The following is a 20105-nucleotide window of genomic DNA, read 5'->3' as shown; positions in this document are numbered from 1 at the left end:
GCTCAGGAGAGGTTTCTTGGGCTGAGAGGTGGTGGCTGGGCCTGGGAATGGAGGCCTCCAGGGGCCACATGTCCCTGCTGAGCTCTGCCACCCTGTGATTGGGATCTGGTGTGGATTCCCAGGCAAACCCAGCTGGGAAAATTAGAGGTGAGGGGTCTGCAGCCCAGCATCTGTCATTTCCAGCTAGGCCTCTGTACGTCTGTGCCAGTGTCTCCCCACCCAGCTCCACCCTGCCCAGAGGTTCTAGGATACCTCTCCTTAGACACGCTCGAGGGTGCCATCCTGAGGCACTCAAGGCCATCCAGAACCTGCTGCCTCCGCCTGCCTCCAGCGTCCTCTCCCAGCAGGACGGCCCACGTTCTCCATGCTTCCAGCACCGGTGCCTCTGCTTCGGGCCTACCTCCGTCCACCGCCCACTTTCCCTGCCACACCACCCTGCCACAACTTCGTGTCTGAATTCTTCCAGGCCCGCCCAAGTTGCCCTCACCTGAGTTGTAGTGTCCTATCTCCCCCTGTTGAGGACCCTGAGCCGTCTCTGTGTTGGAGGCTCTGGCCCTCTCTTGCCGAGGGCTCCCTGAGGACCAGGACTATGTCTCATTCACTTCCTCTAGCTCTCTGCTGGGCATTCACTAGATGCCTTGCTGGCTCTGAGGACCGGAGGGATGACTGGGATGCTGCTGGAGAAGGCTGGGTGCACCAGGGATGGGCACCATCTCCCGGCGTCAGTCTCCCAGACAGCGAAGCCAATCCTTGCCCCACTTTTTCTCTTCCTGAAGGGAAGGCAAAGAGGGAAAGAAAAGGTTTCTCTTCTTCTAGTCTTCTTACTAGTAAAAGATACTTAGCATAAAATGTGTTAGGTATTTTTTCATTTAGGTGTGTGTCTGCTTTCAATGTACAGGTCTGAGGCTGTCCATAATAAAAAGAAATGTAGATAATGAGGCTGTTATAATAGATGTTAAAATCCAAGTAGAAGGAGGGCTGAGTGAATCTACGCAATATCTAAGCTAACATAGCTGTTGAAGGTAAGCATCAAAATTACCTCTGAGCTTCCTGGCAGCCAAAGCAAAAAGAAAAAAAAAAAAGGAGCTGGGGAGGCACAAAGTTGGTGACAACTCGAGCAAAGCGTATCTTGTTGCTTGTGGACTTGCGGAACTTGAAACCCTCGTCAGATCCACCTGGGAGGCTCCTGGTTTGCACCCGGCTCTGTCCTGGGTCCCTCGCTCAGATAATCCCCTGGCCCTTGCCTCTATATGGCCACAGTCCTTGGTGAGCACACCTGCTTCACCATCCTGGCTCTGTGCCCTTGGTGCATGTGCCGAGGGTCCTTTCCCCGCCTAACATTCTCTGATTTTAAAGAAAATGCTCCTTTTTTTTTTTTTTTTTTTTTTTGCTGTTCTTTCTTCATATGTAGTTCCACTTGAAAACCTTTCTACTCCAGAGGTCAACAGAAATCCCCACCCTGTCAATTTAATGTTTCTGCTCCCTGCCTAAGAGGCATGAAATCACAGCCTGCCACTCGACATTAAAGGTCATTTTCCATGATTGTATAGATGGTGATGTCCAGACAACTTGTGACTTAAAACATATGGTCACCAGCCCGCCTATTAGGTCAGTCTCTGGACCATCACAGATCGGTCTGGGTAATGAGGAAGACGGAGCTGGTCATTAGGCAAAAGACAGTGAGTGGCAAGCTGGCCGGGAGCATTGGCCCTTGACTTCCTGGGGCTCTTGACGAACCTCTCCTGAGAGAGAAGATGCTCTCTAAATGGGCATTTTCTCAGGGAAAGGCAGCTGCTTCTGAAACATGCACAGCTCCTTATAAGCCCACCCTGCATAAGATCATATTTACTTTCCTGCATCCCTGTCTTAATTAATGTTTTTTCTTTACTAGCATCCTTATTTATTATTTAAAATAACTTTCAAAAGTAATTATGCAGTAATTCTTTCCTCTGTACACAATAGCTGTTTACCTTCCTGTGTCAGGTTTTTGGCCCCTTGTTCAGTGTAACTGTACTTAGAACATTACTGTCGTTGGAGTTTAGATACTATGGGCGAAGTGTGAGACGATGCTGTTCAACAATTCCTAAGCAAGGATAGAATTTCCTTTGGGGCGTTATTCACATTGTCCAGGACTTGTTTAGAAAGCCCACATTATACGGTTTGCTCAATGCATAAACAGTCTTGTCTTTTACTTTTTAGCTTAGCATAATTTCATGCATGCTTTTCCATGTAGCTACATAATCTTCAGATTTATCATTTTAATGGCTGCTTAATATTCCATCCAGTTAGCGTGCCATAATTTACTTAACTGTCTCCCATTGTTGGGGCCTTAATGAAAATCTGAATTCGCCATGTAATACGGGGGAAGCTCATTTTAATGATTGTCATTAGAGCATCCCCTGACTGACTGCATGCCGTTACTAACCCAGCTTTGCTAAGACGCAGATGCTACTGGAACAATAAATCCTGGATGAGAGGTGTGTGCACAAGTCCCTCTGATTTAATAGCTGTACGTGTTTTCCTTTTAGGCTGGTGTTTATGTAGACTATCCATCTCTTCTGGATCTCATGTTATACCAAACTAGATGCATTCGGGATAGCGTTCTAAGTACTCTATCACTGCCGTCAGGGACTTTCATAAATTAACTGGAATTTGGGGGTGAAGAGTGGTTTCTGGCTGTCACTTGTGTTCATTTATCCCACCGGGTTCATTGAGTATCTGTTTGCAGCTGGGCTCTGTGGGAGAGCGAGCAAGGGCGCTCCTGATTATTGGGGCCCCCAGAGGTGCGTCTGTGAATTGCTTTATGGTGCCTAAGATTGAATGGCGATTTGCATGCAAAGTGCTTTGTAAACTGTAGAGTCCACGTTCGTGGTTGCTGGTCCTGCTTGTGAAGTGGGATGAAGAGGAAGATGGTTTTCCTAGCTCCGTGCCCGTCAGCTGCATTCCCACTGTCCTCAGCCCTTGGGATGTCCAAAGACAGGAGGCTAGACTGCACTCCTTAGAACCAGGGCGAGAGTGCTGTGGATGACAGTGACCCCACAAAGCAGGTCAGAGAGTTTGGTAGATTTAGTTAAGATTTACAGAGTTGTGTAGAGTACCTTACAGTTGGTCTTCACCTTAAAGTGACCAAGTCTTACTTTTTGTAGCTCTTCTCTTTTTCTCTTTTCCTATTCCTCCTCTATAAAAAGGGAAGCATCATCCTCAAAACTGATAAATCATCCTGGTTTACTCATGGGACCCAATAAAGCCGTGTTTTGCCAAAGTGTGGGACAACACCTCAGAGGAGACGGGATTTTAGGTGGCCCGAGAACCATGTCATGAGAAGGTTTTCCCTTTTCATTCTCTCTCTTTCTAAACAGAGAAAGTCCTTGTTTGCTGAAGAAGCTGTCCTCGTGGGCGCCCGCTGCCCCTCGGCTCTGCAGCGCTGCTCGCCTCCCCTCGGCAGAGCCCTGGGCTGGCCTCCCGTGGGCGGCCGGCCTGCCTCCTTGGCTTCTCTTTATGTTTATCATCTATTTTTGATAAAGGTTAAGGGCTTATGGATGGTGATGTAAAGTTTCCTTTTAAACTGAATTTATTTACTCTAAAATGTGAGGTAACAGAAATAAAAATGGTACGTAATAACCCAAGATGGCAAAATCATGAAGTCAGCATGTGACTGAATGAAGTTTGGGAAATCCCAGCGTAACGTCATTCAGTGTCCACGCTGAAGGTCACTGGCACAGCCTCCTCTGGCTTCTGTCGTATCAGGGTGTGTGCAGAGGGTGGGTTTTTGTCATCCCCACGAACTGGCCTCAGATCGTGAAGCCCAGCCTACAAGTAGAGCTTTTGCCCGCACAGCTCACGCCGCCCCTGTTCCGTCAGCTGCTCTTGCGGGCATGTAGCTCCGGCGGGCTTCTGCTGCTACACTTATGCCCTGGGAACTCTGATTGGGAGAACGCCTCAAGAGTCCGTTTAAACAGCTCCCTTTCACAACCCTCACTCTTTCTGTATCAGCCTCACCCCCACTGTCTTCACCAAGTTGGGACTCAGCGCTCCAGCAAAAGTGGGAGGTGAATAGACAAATAATGGAATATTATTCAGCCTTAAAAAAGAGACACACTTCTGACACATGCCCTGTCACAGAAGGCCAAATACGATGATTCCCCTTATGAGGTCCCTAGAGTAGTCTGCTTCATAGAGACAGAAAGTAGGATGGTTGGTTGAGGGACTGGGGGGAGGGGAGATGAGTTAGTGTTTAATGGGTACAGAGTTTCAATTTGGAAAGATGAAGTTCTGGAGATGGATGGTGCTGATGGTCGCACAACAGTGTGAATATACTCAATGCCACTGAGTTGTACACTTAAAGGTTAAAATGGCAAGTGTTATGTTCTCCATATTTTACTGCAGTAAAACAAGAAAGCAGACAGTGAGCACATTTTCCCCAGCCCCGCTGCTTGGCCAGCCCCGGTCCCACCACAGGGAACCCTGTCCCTCTTCTGTTTCCACTTGTCAGAGCTGTCTGCCTCGTCCCGCACAGGCCCTGCACTGAGCCCCTCGGCCGTGGAGTATGATGGTGACTTAGGTGCCTGTTGTATCTTTTCTGGAAACAGTGGGTTTCCTGAGAGCAGCCTCTGCTCCTCCCTTCCTCATGTCCCCATGTGGGCCCTGCACACAGTGGGTCTTTGTGGTCACAGCAGGTGCCCCTTTTGACTCAGCAGCCTCTGATTATAGCACCCTGACATCCATCTTTCAGACACCACTGGCCTTGGGAATGAGCAGCAGCTGGAACGAGTGTCCCTGTCTGGGGCCTCATCTAGATGGGCGGTCACCCCTCAGCCCACGCTGGAGCCGGCCTTGGCATCCTCTCCAGAAGACTAAGAGCTTTCCTTCCTCACTCAGAAGTGAAACTGGACATCCGCGCTCAGTCCCCCAGATGTGCTCCGTGTATCGGAAGACAGCCAGGCTCCGGGGGAGGTCGGGACGCAGGGAAGAGGTCTCTGGTAGGGCTTGGAGGGGAAAAGACAGTCACCCCGGCTCCTGCAAGGAGGCGCTTGGCTCAGTAGGTCTTTAAAGTGAATGTGTGAGCTGGGCAAAAGCTTAGGATTGTTTGGCCCAATCTCCTCACTTTTCAGATGGGAAATGAAAGTCCAGAGGACAAGGAATGACCCTAGTGGGGAAGGCCCCCATTCATCAGTAGAGCAGGGGGTGAGAGCTCTGTCTGTCCTGGGCGGTGTCAGATCCCCCCGGAACATCATGTGTGCATCTGGGCCCTGCCTGTGAAGATGTGGGGAACGCATGGGTGGCGGCGGTGAGCCTCTGTTCTGTCGTTAGGGCCGAGGGCTTGGGCTCTTTGTGGGATAGCCTTGCCCAGAGAGAGCAGAGGCGCTGCCTCAAGGGGTGGGGAGGGCCTGTTAACCTAGAAAGGGGCCTCTTCCTGTGCAGTCCTCACCTCCTTGGCCAGCAGCTCTGAACTCCTGTGGGTGTCACCTGGCAGATCCCAGGTAAGGAAGCATGTGCTGTACATCCATTACATCTCTGCTTCCTTCCTTTTTGCCTGCAGAATTTCAGAGGCAGGAAAGTGTCCGGTCCCAGCACAAAAGCATCCAGTTATATGACACCCCTTACGAGCCTGAGGGCCAGAGCGTCGACTCGGACTCCGAGAGCACGGTCAGCCCCCGTCTGCGGGAGAGCAAGCTGCCCCAGGATGACGACAGGCCCGCCGATGAGTACGACCAGCCCTGGGAGTGGAACCGGGTCACCATCCCAGCTCTGGCAGGTAAGGCCAGTGGCCCTGTTCAGAGGCGGCCACTGACCCGCATCTGGCACTCACCTTTGGGAAAGGGAGTAAGTCTCTGGTCCCTGCCTGCTCAGGTAAACCACGGGGCTTCAACTGAGAGTCCACTTGGGCTGTCCTCTCTTCTGGTTCAGCTGGGCCCCTCAAACATGATGGGGTCCTGGAGGGAAGGAAGGCCAGCCCAGGGGAAATCCTGGGTCTGACCCACAGGATCTGGGTCCCAGGCCTCAGAGACGGCCCAGACGATCTCATCGTCTGACTCTGTCTTGGTCCTTTTGGTCATGCTCTAGTTCACTAAAGCCAAGATTTCAGATTCAGGAGGACCTTTCTTAGAAACAAAGAAAACCCATCTGTAGAGTGGTTCCTACTGGGCCTGAGAGAGCCCAGCACTGGCATCTGGTCATCCGGCTGCAACGGATCTGCATGTGTCCATGGCTGCTGCATTTCCTCCCCAGCTGCATCATGAACCCAGTCACCAAGCACAGGCCCTGGGCACATCCCGACCCCGGGGACTGACCCGCCCCCTGGCCAAGAGCCCTCTGGATGACGCAGCTGCCTCCCCTCCACCCCACTCTGAGGCTGGTTTTCTAGAATCTAAGTATCCTTCACAGCACTAAAACCCCTCTCCCACAGCCTTTTGGAAAGCAGTCTGCCACCTGTGTCACAGATCTTAAGCTGCGTTCACTCTTCAGTTCTAGTCCCAATCCTCAGGACCTGTGCCAAGGTTAGGATCTGAAATTCAGAAAAGGCATTGTTCATGATCACGAAAGATGGAGAACGACCTCACTGTCCAGTAAATAGGGATTGGTTACATGGAACATGGTGCAGCCGCTAAAAAGTGATGTTGACAAAGCGTTTACAACAGCCTAGGGAAATGCTGATGTTTGATGTTAAAAGGTGAAAAGCCAGATGCAAAAAATTGCTTACACGTCTGACATTTTAGGCATGTGAGAAAGGAAACATTGATTGACCAGATCGAAGGTCATAAATGGAGAGTTTTTATTTCTAATTTGTTTAAGATTCATTTTGCCTGAAAACTTCCTTTTTCGTGCACAGCTAGATTCTTGCTCCCTTTCAGGCCCCAACAGTGAGGCCTCCGCCCTGCCCCCATCCTGATAACCTCCACTGATGGTCCAGCTGTTCTAGGTACCGCTCGTAGTTCCCTGGGCGTGGCATGCTCCATGCAAATCCCATTCCTTCTGCCTAGACGCCCTTCCCTGCTGTATCCTATCTGGAAAGACCCTCTGCCTCCTTGGAGGCCCAGCTCAGATGGCACCATCTCTGCAAGCCCTCCCTGGTACACAGCCACCCGTCCCATGGGCATCCTTGCTGCCTCTCAGGGCCTGTTGGGCTCCCTGCCTGGCAGAGTATTGCTCTCCCCATATGGAGTTAGTCCTGTCGGTGCTGTGAGCGCCTGGCCAAGAGCCTGAGATGAGAGGAGTCACATGGCTGAAGGTCCTTGGTCACCTGAGGTCTCTCCCGTGCATTTCACAGCCTCCTCTCTTGCCTTGGCACACGGACTGTCCGTGTCCCCTGGCGTGGCTGATAACAGCTGCACTCCTCCCAGGTGTGAGAGGAGCTAGAATGGAGCTGGTGCCATGTGAGAGCTTGCTCTTTGCAAACGCCAGTTTGATTGAAGCACTAAAGGGGCTCATGTGACAGACACCAAGGGCCAATGGCACAAGATTGCACTGCAGACAGGGGTGGGGTCTCACCCTCTCCTGGACGGACCACCTGCAGGTCACTTGAGAGCTGTGTTCCTTTGATGCTGCAGTCTAGTCTGGCACCTTGCTGCTCAAAATGTGTTCCCTAGACCAGCAGCGCCACATCGCCTGGGAGCTGGTGAGAAATGCAGGGTCTCGGGCCCCACCCCAGACCTTCAGAGTCAGAATCTGTCTGAACAAGACCGCCGGGGATGCGTGTGCACATTGAGGTGAAGAGCACTTAGCGCACAGGGCGCCGTCTCTCAGAACGCTCAAGCAGAGCTCGCCCGCTGCTGCCCAAAGATGCTTCCAGAACTTCGATACTTTTAGTTTTTCACAAAGGATCACAAGGCCTCAGAGAGAACCGTCCCCAGATAACTTTCTGAGGCATGAGTATCCATTCTGGACTTGGTTTTATGTCGCTGAGCTGCTATCACTAGTGTCATTAAAGGTCAGCTTCTCAGGCTGCTGATGGATGCCAGTCTCAGAATTACATCCCCATCTGCGTCTCGTCGTGTCTCCTGCCTCTTGTGTCCTGTTCCGAGCGTGCGCCAGTCGTGCTTTTCCCAAGAAGCTTTTGGTGCTGTTCTGATTTCTGGGCCATAGAAGGAGGATGTTCCACTTGGGCTGGATGGAGGTTGTGAGCACCGGCCTTTGTCAAGACTGGCTCCCTCTGCATGTCTGTGGTCAGAGCCTGTTGGGTGCAACCTTGGCAGGTGAGGAGCGCCCTCCTGTTTCCTAGCCCAGAGTGAGGTGGGCTGAGAGGGGGCTGGGCCACCTTTCAGGTAACGAGGACGAGTTGAAACAGCTCGATTGGATTGCTGAAGTGCTGCCACGGTCCCGTTTGCAAACCCAGGAGTGTGGCTGCTCAGGAATGAAGGATTATGTTCCCACCAAGTTAACAGTTTGTGTGTGTGTGCGCACGTGTGCATGTCGCACACACATGTTTTAGTAGGTCATTAGTGTTGTCAGGGAGTAAGGCAGCACTCGGCCAGGCCCTGTCCTCCTTATTACAATACCTGTCTGAAATGCCCCACAGTTTCTCTGGGCTCCTGGGAGCCTGGGATGCAGAGTCTGGAGCTGGGGAACATCTGTGTGGGATAAAGTTAGCTGGACAAAATCACTACCGTCTCTTTCCACCCCTTAGATTTGAGTCTGCATGTTTAACCTGGATGAGGAAACCTGGGCAGGGTGGGGTGTGAGGAACCCCCAAAGGGCAGAGCTGGGCCCACCAAGGAGGAGTCGCGGGGATGTAGGATCCAGGTGAGGGCAAAGCATTTGTTACACCTGAAAGTGGACGATGGCCTTCCCCTCTCTGGGGATTTGCACGCAGAAGCTCAAAGGAGGCAGGATTGGTGTTGGCCAATCCCATTCCGGCCATGGGAGGTGGCCTGCAATCACTTCCAGGATGCTTCCACGCTTCCTTCTGTCGGGACCCCAGCGTGTTGGTCAGGGACTCAGGGAAGGGAAGGCCTCTGAATTACCTCCACGATTCGATCTATGAAGCACAAGTGTTTTCCGCCTGAAGCGCCGTCCTGCTTTGCTTTCGTGAGGAGGCACTCCTCAAAGGAAGGCTTTGGTGTTCTCCACAGGAGTAGCCCTTCTCGACCAGCAGCTCCAGATCAGCCGTGAGGGAAGCCAGAGCCTCCCCATCGCAGCCAGACTCGAAGCCAGAGCTTCAGGAAGGCTCAGTTAGCACTTCCCTGCTGTCGTGAAAACAGCTGTTGCGGGCTGTGAGGTAGTCCTGGCTTCTGGGGAATAAAAGTCTTCTCTTCTCTCAGAATTCTGTGGCCGGGTGAAAGAAGTACCACAGCTCTCCCAGAAAGCCCTGGGCCTTCATTGCATGCTGTCCCTCCAGGAAGCTGAGTGGCCTCAGCCAGAACCCTGGCCCCCACGCGCCCAGCACCTGAATCCCATCCCCCACGTGTGGCCTTTGCGGATCCCAGCCCCCAGGACAGATGCCCGGTCAAGTTGCACCACCACGTGTGGGCAACAAGGTCGCAGCCCCGCCATCCACGGAGCGGTGGTGTGGTTTCCATCAAGCTGTCAGTCCCCTTCCTAGCCGGCAGACACCTGCCTTCAGAGCTGGCTGAACGCAGTTCCCAGCCTGCTTTGGCTCCCCCCCTGGGAGTCTTTACAGCAGCAATTACGAGGCCTGCAGGTTGGTCTAGAAATGTCCTGCCTGCCTGGCCCCCAGCCCCCAGGTGCAGCTCTGGGCTCACACAAGGGCTGTCGAGCTCCCTGCCCAGTGTGCGGCAGGAGAAGCAGCCTGGGGTGGTTCCACACTGTCTCGGGGCGGCCCAGGTTGGTGTGGAGGGTCTGACCAGCCCTTGGGCTTTGTGGCACAGGCCGTGAGATGGACAGATGCAGATGGCCACATAGGGAGGGGCCGAGGAGCCACGTGGATAACCTGGAGAAGTAGACTCAGGCTTGGGCTGGCACAGGTTGATGTCTTCACGTCTCTGAGCGAGGAGGATAGGGACTGAACCTGTCCTGGGAGCCTCTGTTCCCTCACCTGGGAAACGTGCCTGCTGCAGAGGGTACTGTGAGGCGCAAAGGGCACCACATCGGGAAAGTGCTGGTGTGCCCTCAGCATTGCTGTGTGTGTCATCTCATTTCATCCTCACAACCGCCCTCTGGGAGATTAACTTCCTGCTTTTACAGAGAAGGAAACTGGGGTCCACAGAGAAGGAGGAGTGTGCCCAGAGGCCATGGCTAGGCAGCTGAGGAGTCGAGTGGGATTTGAACCTGCGAAGTCCGAGCATGGCCTGGCAGGCCTGGGCTCCCTGCTGCTAGCCACAATGCCACATAAAATGTGGTTGAGGGCCCCCGGGGCCCACGGGGGACGTCACGCTCCTCTCTCCACCCTCATACAGGTGGGAGGGCGGTACTGGGGCACGTTTCCCTCTTGGAATGGTTCCCGCTGAGGATTCTGTAGGAGCCCAGGCTCCGGGGGATCATGCCTGCATGGGGGTGACCCGAGCCATCCCTCGGGCTGGTCCTACTCTGCCACCACTCAGCACAGGGAGGGGCCCCCACTCCTCCTTGTGCAGCTGGGGAAACTGAGGCTCAGAGAGGGGAAGGGAACTGCTAGAGGCCTCATAGCAGAGCCAGTCAGGCCATACACAGAGGGTGGATCCGCATTTCCTTTTAATCTAGCGAGGAGAGTGAAAACTGTCTCCTCACTGATTCGCAGTTGCCTCTGAGAAGCCAGCGGCCGCAGTGCTGGCTCAAGGAGCCGGGTCGAGGAGTGAAGGGCACCCTCCACTTGGTTAGAGAAACAAAGTTATGTCATTTTTGACTCGCTGTCTGAAGACTCGTCTCTGCTGAAGCTGCTCTTCAGGCCATGTCCTGGGTTCAGCCGGCAGCCGGCCTGCCTCCTGGCCCAGAAGCAGACAGGCACATGACTCAGGCCGAACGTAGTTCGTTGGGTGCTCTTCTGTCTTCACCACTAGCTCCTTGGCGAGTTTCTCTGCCCTGGAAAGCCCAGGACGGCATCTTGAGTATCTGGAGAAGTCAGACCATCTGAGTTCACGTGCCAGCTCCACCACTCCCCGGCAGTGGGACCTCAGACCAGCTGTTCAGTCTCCCTGAGCCCTAGTTTTCCCGTCTATAAAATGGGGATGGTCACAGCCCTGTCACACTGGATCTCTGTGATGATCAAGGGAAAAGATCTGGATGAAGAGCCTTTCAAACCCTAAAGGCTCACGCGTGAGAGAATGGCTACTGGTGTTCAGGGACGGTTTACTGTATTAAATAAAATTTAATTTAGTATTAAAACCATAGTGCAAATGAGGTACTTAGAGGCACAGAGGACCCATTTACGAAGCTCTTCACCAGTTATGCCTGGCATTAAGAAGCATGGATGGCACGGAAAGCAACACTTCTGTACGAAATCCTAAATCTCCATTCCAGCAATAGTTCTAACTGAGCCACCTGGCTCTTCAATTTGTTTTTTTTTTTTTTTCCTGAGGCAGATTTGCCCTAACATCCGTTGCCAGTCTTCCTCTTTTTTTTTGTATGTGGGTCGCCACCAAACATGGCCACGGACAAGCGAGTGGTGTAGGTCCATGCCTGCGAACCAAACCCAGGCTGCCGAAGTGGAATGCACTGAACTTAACCACTAGGCCACAGGGCCAGCCCTCTTCCGTTCTTTAGTCAGGCCATCCCAAGGACTGGGCCACTGGTCCTGGTGTGAGAGGGTCCTCCCCGTTCTAGCTGTGACATGTTTGTGGATTGGCTGGTTTGCCCAGAGCAGGCATCAGAGTTGCCTGAAGGCAGCATAAAACAGATTGCTGGGCCATCCCCACAGTTCCTGATTCAGTAGGTTCTGGCAATAAGGCATGAGAATTCGAGTTTCTGACGAGGTCCCAGGTGTTGCTGATCTGGAGATCCCACTTTGAGAACCTAGAGAGTACACAGTACATAGCACATTAGGTGCTGGGGTCAGGGTGGAGTTAGAGGATGTCACAGCTCAGCTCTGGTGATAGCAATGCCACCTCTTCCAGGAAGCCTTCCCTGACATGACCAATCCCTTCCCCACTGTCACCCCAGTTTGGGCTGAGACCCTTCTGTGCTCCTACCACATCCTGTACAGGTGTGCATTGGTTTATTCTAGAACAGCCAGATACATACTGTTACAGTCAGATTAGGGATACTAATATCGTGTTGGTCACCCCTTAGCCGGGCACCCTCTTGAATTCTGACACATTCCCAGCCTCATCAAGGCAGAGAAAGCGAAAGTAAAGTTCCAGGTATGTCTGTTTCCTAAACAATTATGAGTCATCTCTGAGCCAGCTCAGGTTGGCTAATTTAAAATAATCCTATTAAGGTAAGGGAGGATGGGGGAAGGATAGGAAATTAACATTTAGTGAACACCAGTTATGAATCAAGCATGGGTTAACTGCGATGCCCTGCCAGGTGGGTGTGGTTTCATTGTCATGGCACAGGTGACAGGGTGAGCAACTTGCTCACGGTCGCAGAGCTCATGAACTCTGCTCACTCTGACTGCAGGGCCTTTGCTCTCTTGACTGCTGCGCTGACATCTCGAGTGTGGAAAGGGCAGGTCTGAACTTCCCCTCGTGCTGCGCGAGGTGGCTTGGGTTGTTGTGGAGGCAGAAGCAGTTGCGCCCACTCCTGCTGACTCGTGACTTGTCACTGTCACACTGAAGCTGGTGCCGCTCACACTGTGTGCGTCATACGCTGCTCCAGGCTCGCTGTTCCCATGGAGCCCCGTGACTCATCGTGCACACGGGAGAAATAGGCTCAGCCTCTGCAGAAGTTTCTTCGGGGAGTCAGACCTGCCGCTAGCCCTGGTGCGCCCAGCCGCGTGCCGCCCCTCCTCACCGTTGGCCCCACTGGGGCTCCCGTGATGCTCTCTGCCCCCTGCACAGCCTCCCAGAATGCATTGGGCCCAGGAGGAAATTAACAATAGTGTTTGGACCGGGAGCTTTTTGCTGTGTAATGAGTAACAGTTGTAATTAATGTTTAACATGTGTGAACAGCAGGTCTGCGGAGGAAAGTGGGGTTTAAAGAAGAGAACTGGGATCACTCACTTCCTTTGGCTAATGTGTTACTGAGGGACAGGTTTTTCCAGTTGGTTTTTCTGTTTGACATATGAATGAATTCATTTAGTAACCTAAAAAAAAAAGAAAGAAAAACATTGGCATTTAATAGCTCTGGTTTATCTGCTAATTATATTGATAGATAGAAACGTTCCTTCCAGTGCCTTTGTCTGCTCTGTGGAAAACAGTCGTGCTGGAAGCTCTTTGCCCTCCTGGTTGGCAGGGTGGAGAGCACGAGGGGACGGGATTCTTCAGCTCCCTGAGGTCAGAGACTCCACCTGCCTTGTTCACACCTGCGTCCCCACCTAGGTCAGTGCCTGGCACATAGTGAACATGCAGATATTTGTTAAATTATCGAATAAATCAGGTCTTAGGAAAACCTACCCCAAGTTCTCTTCAGGGCGCAGGAAGACACAGGTAGTCATGCAGCCTGCTCACACAGAGATGGCTTGTTTTCATGTCATTCTTTTCTGCCGTATACCTGTCTTCTCTCCAAATGAGGTTGAGGGATCTGCACATGGAGGGCATTTCTGAGTGGCTCTTGACTGCCGTGATTGCCACTCTGGGCTGACCTCCCAGAGAGAAGCTGAGAGTGTGTCCCTGCCTGTTGGAGGATGGCCCAAGAGTCCAGATGCCATGTTGGGGGTGGGGAGACTGGTGTGTCAGTGGGTGGTAAGCAGCCCCCTGAGAGCCAAGCACCTGGCTTGTCCCCTCTTGTTCCTCCTCCCTTCCCTCACTGGCATCTGCAGAGGGGCAGCAGCAGAAACATAGCGCCAGCTGGGCTGCAGCTTTGGGGCTCCTGAACGGGAGACTGGTTTCAGTCTAAGGGCCTCTGAGCCTTGTGGGTGGGAGAGAGTCCCTCTCCCAGGCCCTAGGATTCTCAGTAAATGTGTGGGGGTCAGCAGGTGGAGGTAGCAGGAGACGTGCTGCATAGACATGAGCAGGCAGAGTGCATAGAGCTGCAGGCTCTGCATTTAAAGCCCTGAGCTGCCCCTTGCTAGCCGGGCAACCTGGGGCCAGTTGCCTCAGTTTCCTTACCTGTATAATGGGGTGGTCATTGGTTCCAAGAGTCAGGGGCACAGTGAGTGCCTCAGTGGATGCTGGCTTTGGGTATGACTGTCATCGTTGCTACTGTTTTTTGGAGCACGTGTCACACTGTAGACAGGATTTGTGCTGGACTCGTTAAAGGCCTCTGGGATTCAGAAGACTTGGGTTCAAATCCCATTTCAAGGCTAGCTGTTGACTTGCAGCAAGTCGGTCCTTTTCCAACCTCTGTTTCTCATGTGTAGAATGAGTTACAACAGTGAAGGTGTCTGGCTTCGGCAGCCGTGAAGTCCTCTGTGTTTGGATCATTTCTTCATTTTCATCAGGATTTAGCCTTATATTTCCTGCAGCCAAGCAGCAGCTCTGGGACGGGGTCTTTGTACCAGGCCCAGGAGTCCGGGCTTCCTTTGGGAGCTGCAGAGCAAGAGGACAGAGGCCTACCCTCCTTGCCAGGCCTCCATTCCCAGCCCAGGCCTGGGTGCACATGCATGGGCGGCGTCCGCCTCCTCCCTTCACAATGAGGGCCTCTGTTCTCAGGCACCGCCCACGAGATGTGGCAGCCTGGTGCCCTGAGGCCCGCGTGTGTCTGCGAGGTGAACACAGAGGCCTCTTGTTGGCCATCGTGGAAACACAAACCAAACATTTGCTGGGCCGCCCGCTGTCTTACAGCCTCTCTGAGGGGCGGGAGGCCTGCTCCAGAATTGTGGGGAGAAGGGGCTTCCCTCTCCAGGCCTTAGTTCCTCCATCTGGGAAAACAGGAATTCTGATGCTTGTCCAGCTGCAGGGAACAGATGAGATGACAGCAGAAGGTAAGTTTAGAAGGCTGAGGCAGCAGAGGACCGCTGTTGAGGGAACAGAGCTTTAGTCAGCTGCAGGCGGTGGCACGTTATCCTGAAAGTTCATGGTGTTCGCGTAGACTCTGGGGCTCATGTGGTCCACCCCACTTCCCTAGACCAGTGCACAGTCTGCCCCTTGCCCCATCTTGGGGGCTCACAGGTGCCCAGCAGCAGCCCCTGTGTGCCACCCTCACCTCCCCCACGCACAGCAGGGGTGCAGCTGGCTGTGGGCAGCGTGGGGGACCAGTGCCAAGGGCTGTGCAGAAGGGGCGCTTTGGCCACCTCCGTTCTGCTCTCTGTGCCCTTGTGTTTTCAGAGTAGCAGGACATCCGTGAACAAACACCAGGCCTGGAACACTGTCCAGGCCCCTCCTGTCAGCCCATGTGGTTTTCGCCCATATTCCTTTCCTCCTCGTCCACGAGGGCCTAAAGAAGCCTCCAGCGGCCAAGGGTTCCATGCAAGGTGTTCTGCACAGGCTCTTGTCTTCAGCCATCTAATCCTCGTGGCCTCTGCTTGGAGGCTCTCTGTCCTGTCCAGGAGAGCTGGGAGGGTTGGAGGCTGCAGGCTGGCCAAAGAGGCAGCCACAGAACTTGGAGCATATCGCTGCCTCTCCCGGGCCCGAGGCCCCAGGCCCCCTTTGCTCCCTTCCAGTTCCTTTGAATGGTCCCTCTCCTCCGGGGCCACTGTCCACAACCTTGATCAGCCGGGGGGACTGGAGGATGTCCGGCAGACTGTCAACTCTTATCTCCCTGTCCTCCCCAGGGAGGGCACTCCTGGGGCCCGGGGAGGGGAGGCCACCCAGCACTGCAGTCCCAAAGCAGAGGGCTCGAGGGCTGGGGCCGGGCCCGCGGCCTGGCATGGCAGCCTGCTCTGGTCAGCTTGGGCAGCTTGCTTGCCCACATCAGGCCCCATTTGTAGAAACGTGGGCAGAGTAGCAGGGAGCTCCTCGGTCTGCTGAAAGGGTCAGAGGAGATGTCACATTGGGTCCTCACAGATGCCACCCGTGCACAGGGAACACTCAACAAAGGTCACACCGTTGTTCAAGACTGCTTTAAAATGACTTGAGGAGGGAGTCAAGCTCCTGAGTTTCCTTTCTTGGTTGCTGAATAGTCCTGCTGACCTGGATGGACATTCATTCACTCAGCAGACAGCGAGCATCTCCTATCCACCAGGTGCTGTTCTGGGCACTGGGGATCCAGTTTTGAACAAGACGGAATACGTCCTCTCCTCTTGGAGCTGGCAGGTTAGTCAGGATTTCCAAGAGAGGTTGGGGAAAAAGAAGGTGGCTTCTGATAGAAGGAACTTTATCCTCTTGAGTGCATGAAAGGGAATTGTTCTGAGCATGGATGTGGCCATGGGGAGGGGGGACCACCACTTACAGGGGGCCAGCCTGGATTTTGGTACGTCCTCTGTTACTAGCCACCTCCACGATCATTTATGGTATAGGTATTGTCAGCCGTGTTTCACAGAAGAGGCAGCTAAGTCTCGGAGAGGTTTAGAAACTTGACCAAAGTCACACAGTAATGGCAGAGGCAGGATTCAAACCTGGGTCTTCCAAACTTTGAAGTCCACATCCTTTCCGTGATGCCAAGCCACTGAGTTCCTCCGTTCCCTGGCCTCGTTGCAGCCTATGGGCCGCTCTTTAGAGCCAGCTGCATGCTAAGCTTGGGGAGGCTCAGAGGAGGCTGAGGCATGAGACCCTTACTCTGTCCGGCTCTGAGCAGGTGCCTGTGTCCCGCACTGTAACGAGACCAGGGAGGGGCCAGACAGTGGCAGAGACGGGGTGCACAGCACAGAAGAGGAGAAAAGAATTCCACCTGGGGGTCAGTGGCAGAACTTGTCCCAGGAGGTGCCCCTGCGCTGAACTTTGCAGCACAGCTGTGATCTTTGCACACAGAGATCGTGAGGAAAGGGATTCTAGAGGGCAGGTTCAGCAAAGCTGAGGTCTGGATTTGGAGACAGCCGTTCTTCGTGCCTGGAGCCTTGGGTGGGTGTGGAACCCAGAGGGGCTTTGTAGGGGAAGATGCATCCAGAAGGTCAGGTTGGCGCCAGAGTGAGGAGTTTGCCCTCCATCTGGGGCGCTGGGAGCCAGCGAGGGTGCGTGAGCACAGCAGAGCCCTCTGGCTTTTTGGAACTTGTTCTCTGGGCAGCCCTGAATGGTAGACAGGAAGGAGCCAGACCCCGAAGGAGCACATTCGTTTCATATGAGCAGACGTTTGCTAAGCACTGTCTCCATGCCGAGCCCTGCGTTAGGGTTAGGGGCAGGTGAGGTCAGAGGGGAGAGAAATCAGTGCCCGGCGCTGCCCCATGGACGGCCTGGGCTGGCTAGGCGAGCGTGTGGGTGCTGCTGAGCTCCAGAGAAGGGCCAGGTGCTGTGGACTGTGGGAGGAGGCAGTTCTCAGCGGGCAGGATGGTGGAGGCTGTGCGGAACAGGGACCTTGGAGCCAGACCCCGGGAGCTTCTGGACGTTATGAGATGGAGCAGGAGGGCGGTCATTCCAGGCCTGGGGTCAAAGCGCACCGCAGAGCCTGGGTGAGTGAGGCTCAGCGCCTGCCTGCCTGCCAGGCCCTGCCCGCGTCCTCGTGAGGAAGGAGGACCTGAGTGTGAGGTGAGCCTGACCTGGTGACCCGCAGGCCTGGCTCAAACCTCAGCCCCGCCCCTTAGCTTGGAGGCCCTGGAAGCGTTCTTCCTCACCTGCTGGGGGACACCGTCTTCCGTCCTTGGCAGTGCGAGGTATAAGATCTCTGATATAAGGAGGAGGGGACCTCCAGCGCCAGAGGCTAATCTGGGTGGAGGAAAGGCCTCGGGAAGGTGAGGGGCAGCTGAGCTGTGTCTTAGGATGAGGCCTGACATCAGGAACTTTTGGAAGGACATTTGGGGCATCGCAAAGGGGCCTCCTTAGCCTGCCCTGGAGACAAAGGCACTTGGAGCCACGAACCAGGCCACCGCTCCCACTGCCACACGGCCTGGTCCCGTCGTGGCACCAAAGTCAGAGGGCTCCCAGCGCCTGGTCCTGCCGCCTGAGCCCCTCCTGCACAGCTCTGCCTTCTGTCGGTAGTTGCCTGCAGGGGAATTAATTTGGGTCTGTCGTTCTAATGGCTCGCAGGGCTGGCATGTTTTTTCTCTAAACGCAGATATTCTTTTGAGGGTTTGTGTCTTCCTTCATCTTTTGCAGAAAATCACTAAATTAAAAGAATTGCCATTTTAAATTGCAGATTAAAGAGAAACTTAATTAGAAGAAGTGAAAGCAGTTGTGTTTGGAGCTTTTTGTTCATAATATCTTTTTTATTTTGCTGCTGAATCACTGCTCTTGGAGTTTGTATATTTTTATTTTAGGTGAAATGATTTGTCTAATTAAGCCTGTCATTCATCACCACCTGTTCCGTCTAAAATATACAGCTATATTATTGAGCTTGCAAGCGAATGTATAAATTAATTCGCTGGGGAATTACAGTGTTGACTGGGGCGTTATTAGGTTTTCTCTAATTTATCTGGTATGAAAACCAATATTTTTTCCCAGTAAAGTGAAACAGCGGCTCATTAAGTTTCTTCATTGAGTCATTTGTTGGTCATCTGTTACATCGCAGGCATGTGCTAGACATGAGTGGTAGGGACAGATATGGTACAGCCCCTGCCCTTGGGGGGCTCATGGGGAGCCAGACAAGGAAACTGGTGATTGGGGTACCATTGGTTGAGATCAAGGTGAATCTGGGAGGGGATGAAGTCAGGGAAGGCTTCCTGGAAGAGGTGACCCCTAAAGAGCACATAGAGGCTATCAGGCAGTGAGGTTGGTAAAGGGCAGGGTGGGGGTATCATGGTAATTCAGACAAAAAGACATGGCCTGGAGGAGGCTTGGTGAGGCCTGAGGCTGGATAGGTAAGCAGGTTGTTGGCTGTGCTGAAGAGCTGGGGTTCCTTCCCCACTTGTTGTTCCCTACTCCCTGCCTCTCTTCTCACCTTCTGTGCCGAGAGGTGTGTAGTGGGATTTTATATTGGCAGAAAGGATTTTAGCCAGTGGAGCCCCAGCTGTCAGAGGTGAATGTGCCTTAGAGTTCGTCTGGTCCCTCCCTCTCCTCAGCCTGTGCAAAACTAAGCCTGGAACCCCAGCTCCCACCAGCCCCTTCCCACGCCAGGCCTCTCCGCCGCCCCCCTCAGCACTGCTGGCCCTCGTGCCGGAAGGCCTGCTGGGCTGCCTCCTCTCCGTTCCTGACACCCACAGAGTTGGCAGAGGGGAGGCGTCGTGGGGAAGGGCACGCTGGTCCCATGCTCGCTGCCCCCGTCTCCTGCTGTGCCCCGGGTCCCCATCTCAATGGGGCATCACACAGGGCTTTTCCCTGACTCACCCACAAGTAGCCAAGTCTGTTGGAGTCACCTCCGACATCGCTCCCATCCTTGAGGGCTTCAGCCTCCGTCACCTTCCCTAAGTCACGGTCTCCCACCTCCAGGGCTGCCCTCAAACCCACCCTCCAGCAGCAGTCAGAGAGCTCTCAAAAGCCCGATCTACGAACGGCCCCCCCTGACTCAGCCCATGCGGAGGATCCAGTCCCAGCTCTTTAGAAGGGGGCTCCGTGGCCGGGCCCTCACCTGTCTCCCTGATCCCAGTGCTCGCCCCTGGCCAAGGTCACCCCTCCAAGAACATACACCCCTTTTGACCAGCTGCCGTGAGGGCTGGTGTTGTTCAGCGGGAGCCCTGGTGGGAGAGCCGGCAGCTGGGAAGCCAGGGAGGGGCCCCAGCTCTGGGCTTCGCCCCTCACCACCTCTGTGAGGGCCCAGCTTGCCGGCCAGATGGAGGAGGGCTTCTCAGACACCCAGCCCCACGGCCTGTTCCGTAGAAGGGCCTAAGGTCGTTGCCGTCTTGCTGTCTGTCCCTGTGGTTGGGCACAGCACGGAACTGTAGCAGAGAGGAGGGCCGGCGCCCCAGCGAGTGTTGGCCCTGCCCCGCTCTGCACGGCCAGTCCTGTCTCACGGGCTGTGGGCATCTCTAAGGTGGAGTTCAGCCTCCATCCTGCTTTCCCACCAAGCTTAACTCGAGCTTTTTGTGCGTCGTGGCTCCTGGATGCTGCCAGCCCGCTCCTTGCAGTGCTAGGCCCCCGCCTGCAGTCTCCTTGGTCCTCTTTCTCGCACACTCCTCTTTGAGGACAGGGACGAGGCTTGCTGCCTCTGCCTGCAGAGCATAGCCAGGGTCT

At 54.1% G+C, this 20105-nt stretch overlaps 1 protein-coding gene across 1 annotated transcript in view; it reads left to right on the top strand.

The window, feature by feature from the left end:
- SHB (SH2 domain containing adaptor protein B) overlaps positions 1–20105 on the top strand; it is a 130216-nt gene that overhangs the window by 77515 nt on the left and 32596 nt on the right. Inside the window, exon 3 of the mRNA XM_046669655.1 lies at positions 5540–5755. Coding sequence (XP_046525611.1) covers positions 5540–5755 — 216 coding nt within the window. The remainder of the gene's footprint in view (positions 1–5539; positions 5756–20105) is intronic.

Source organism: Equus quagga, chromosome 1 (genome assembly GCF_021613505.1).
Source record: "Equus quagga isolate Etosha38 chromosome 1, UCLA_HA_Equagga_1.0, whole genome shotgun sequence".
NCBI classification, from domain to species: Eukaryota; Metazoa; Chordata; class Mammalia; order Perissodactyla; family Equidae; genus Equus; species Equus quagga.
This window is presented reverse-complemented; position numbering and strand designations above follow the sequence as displayed.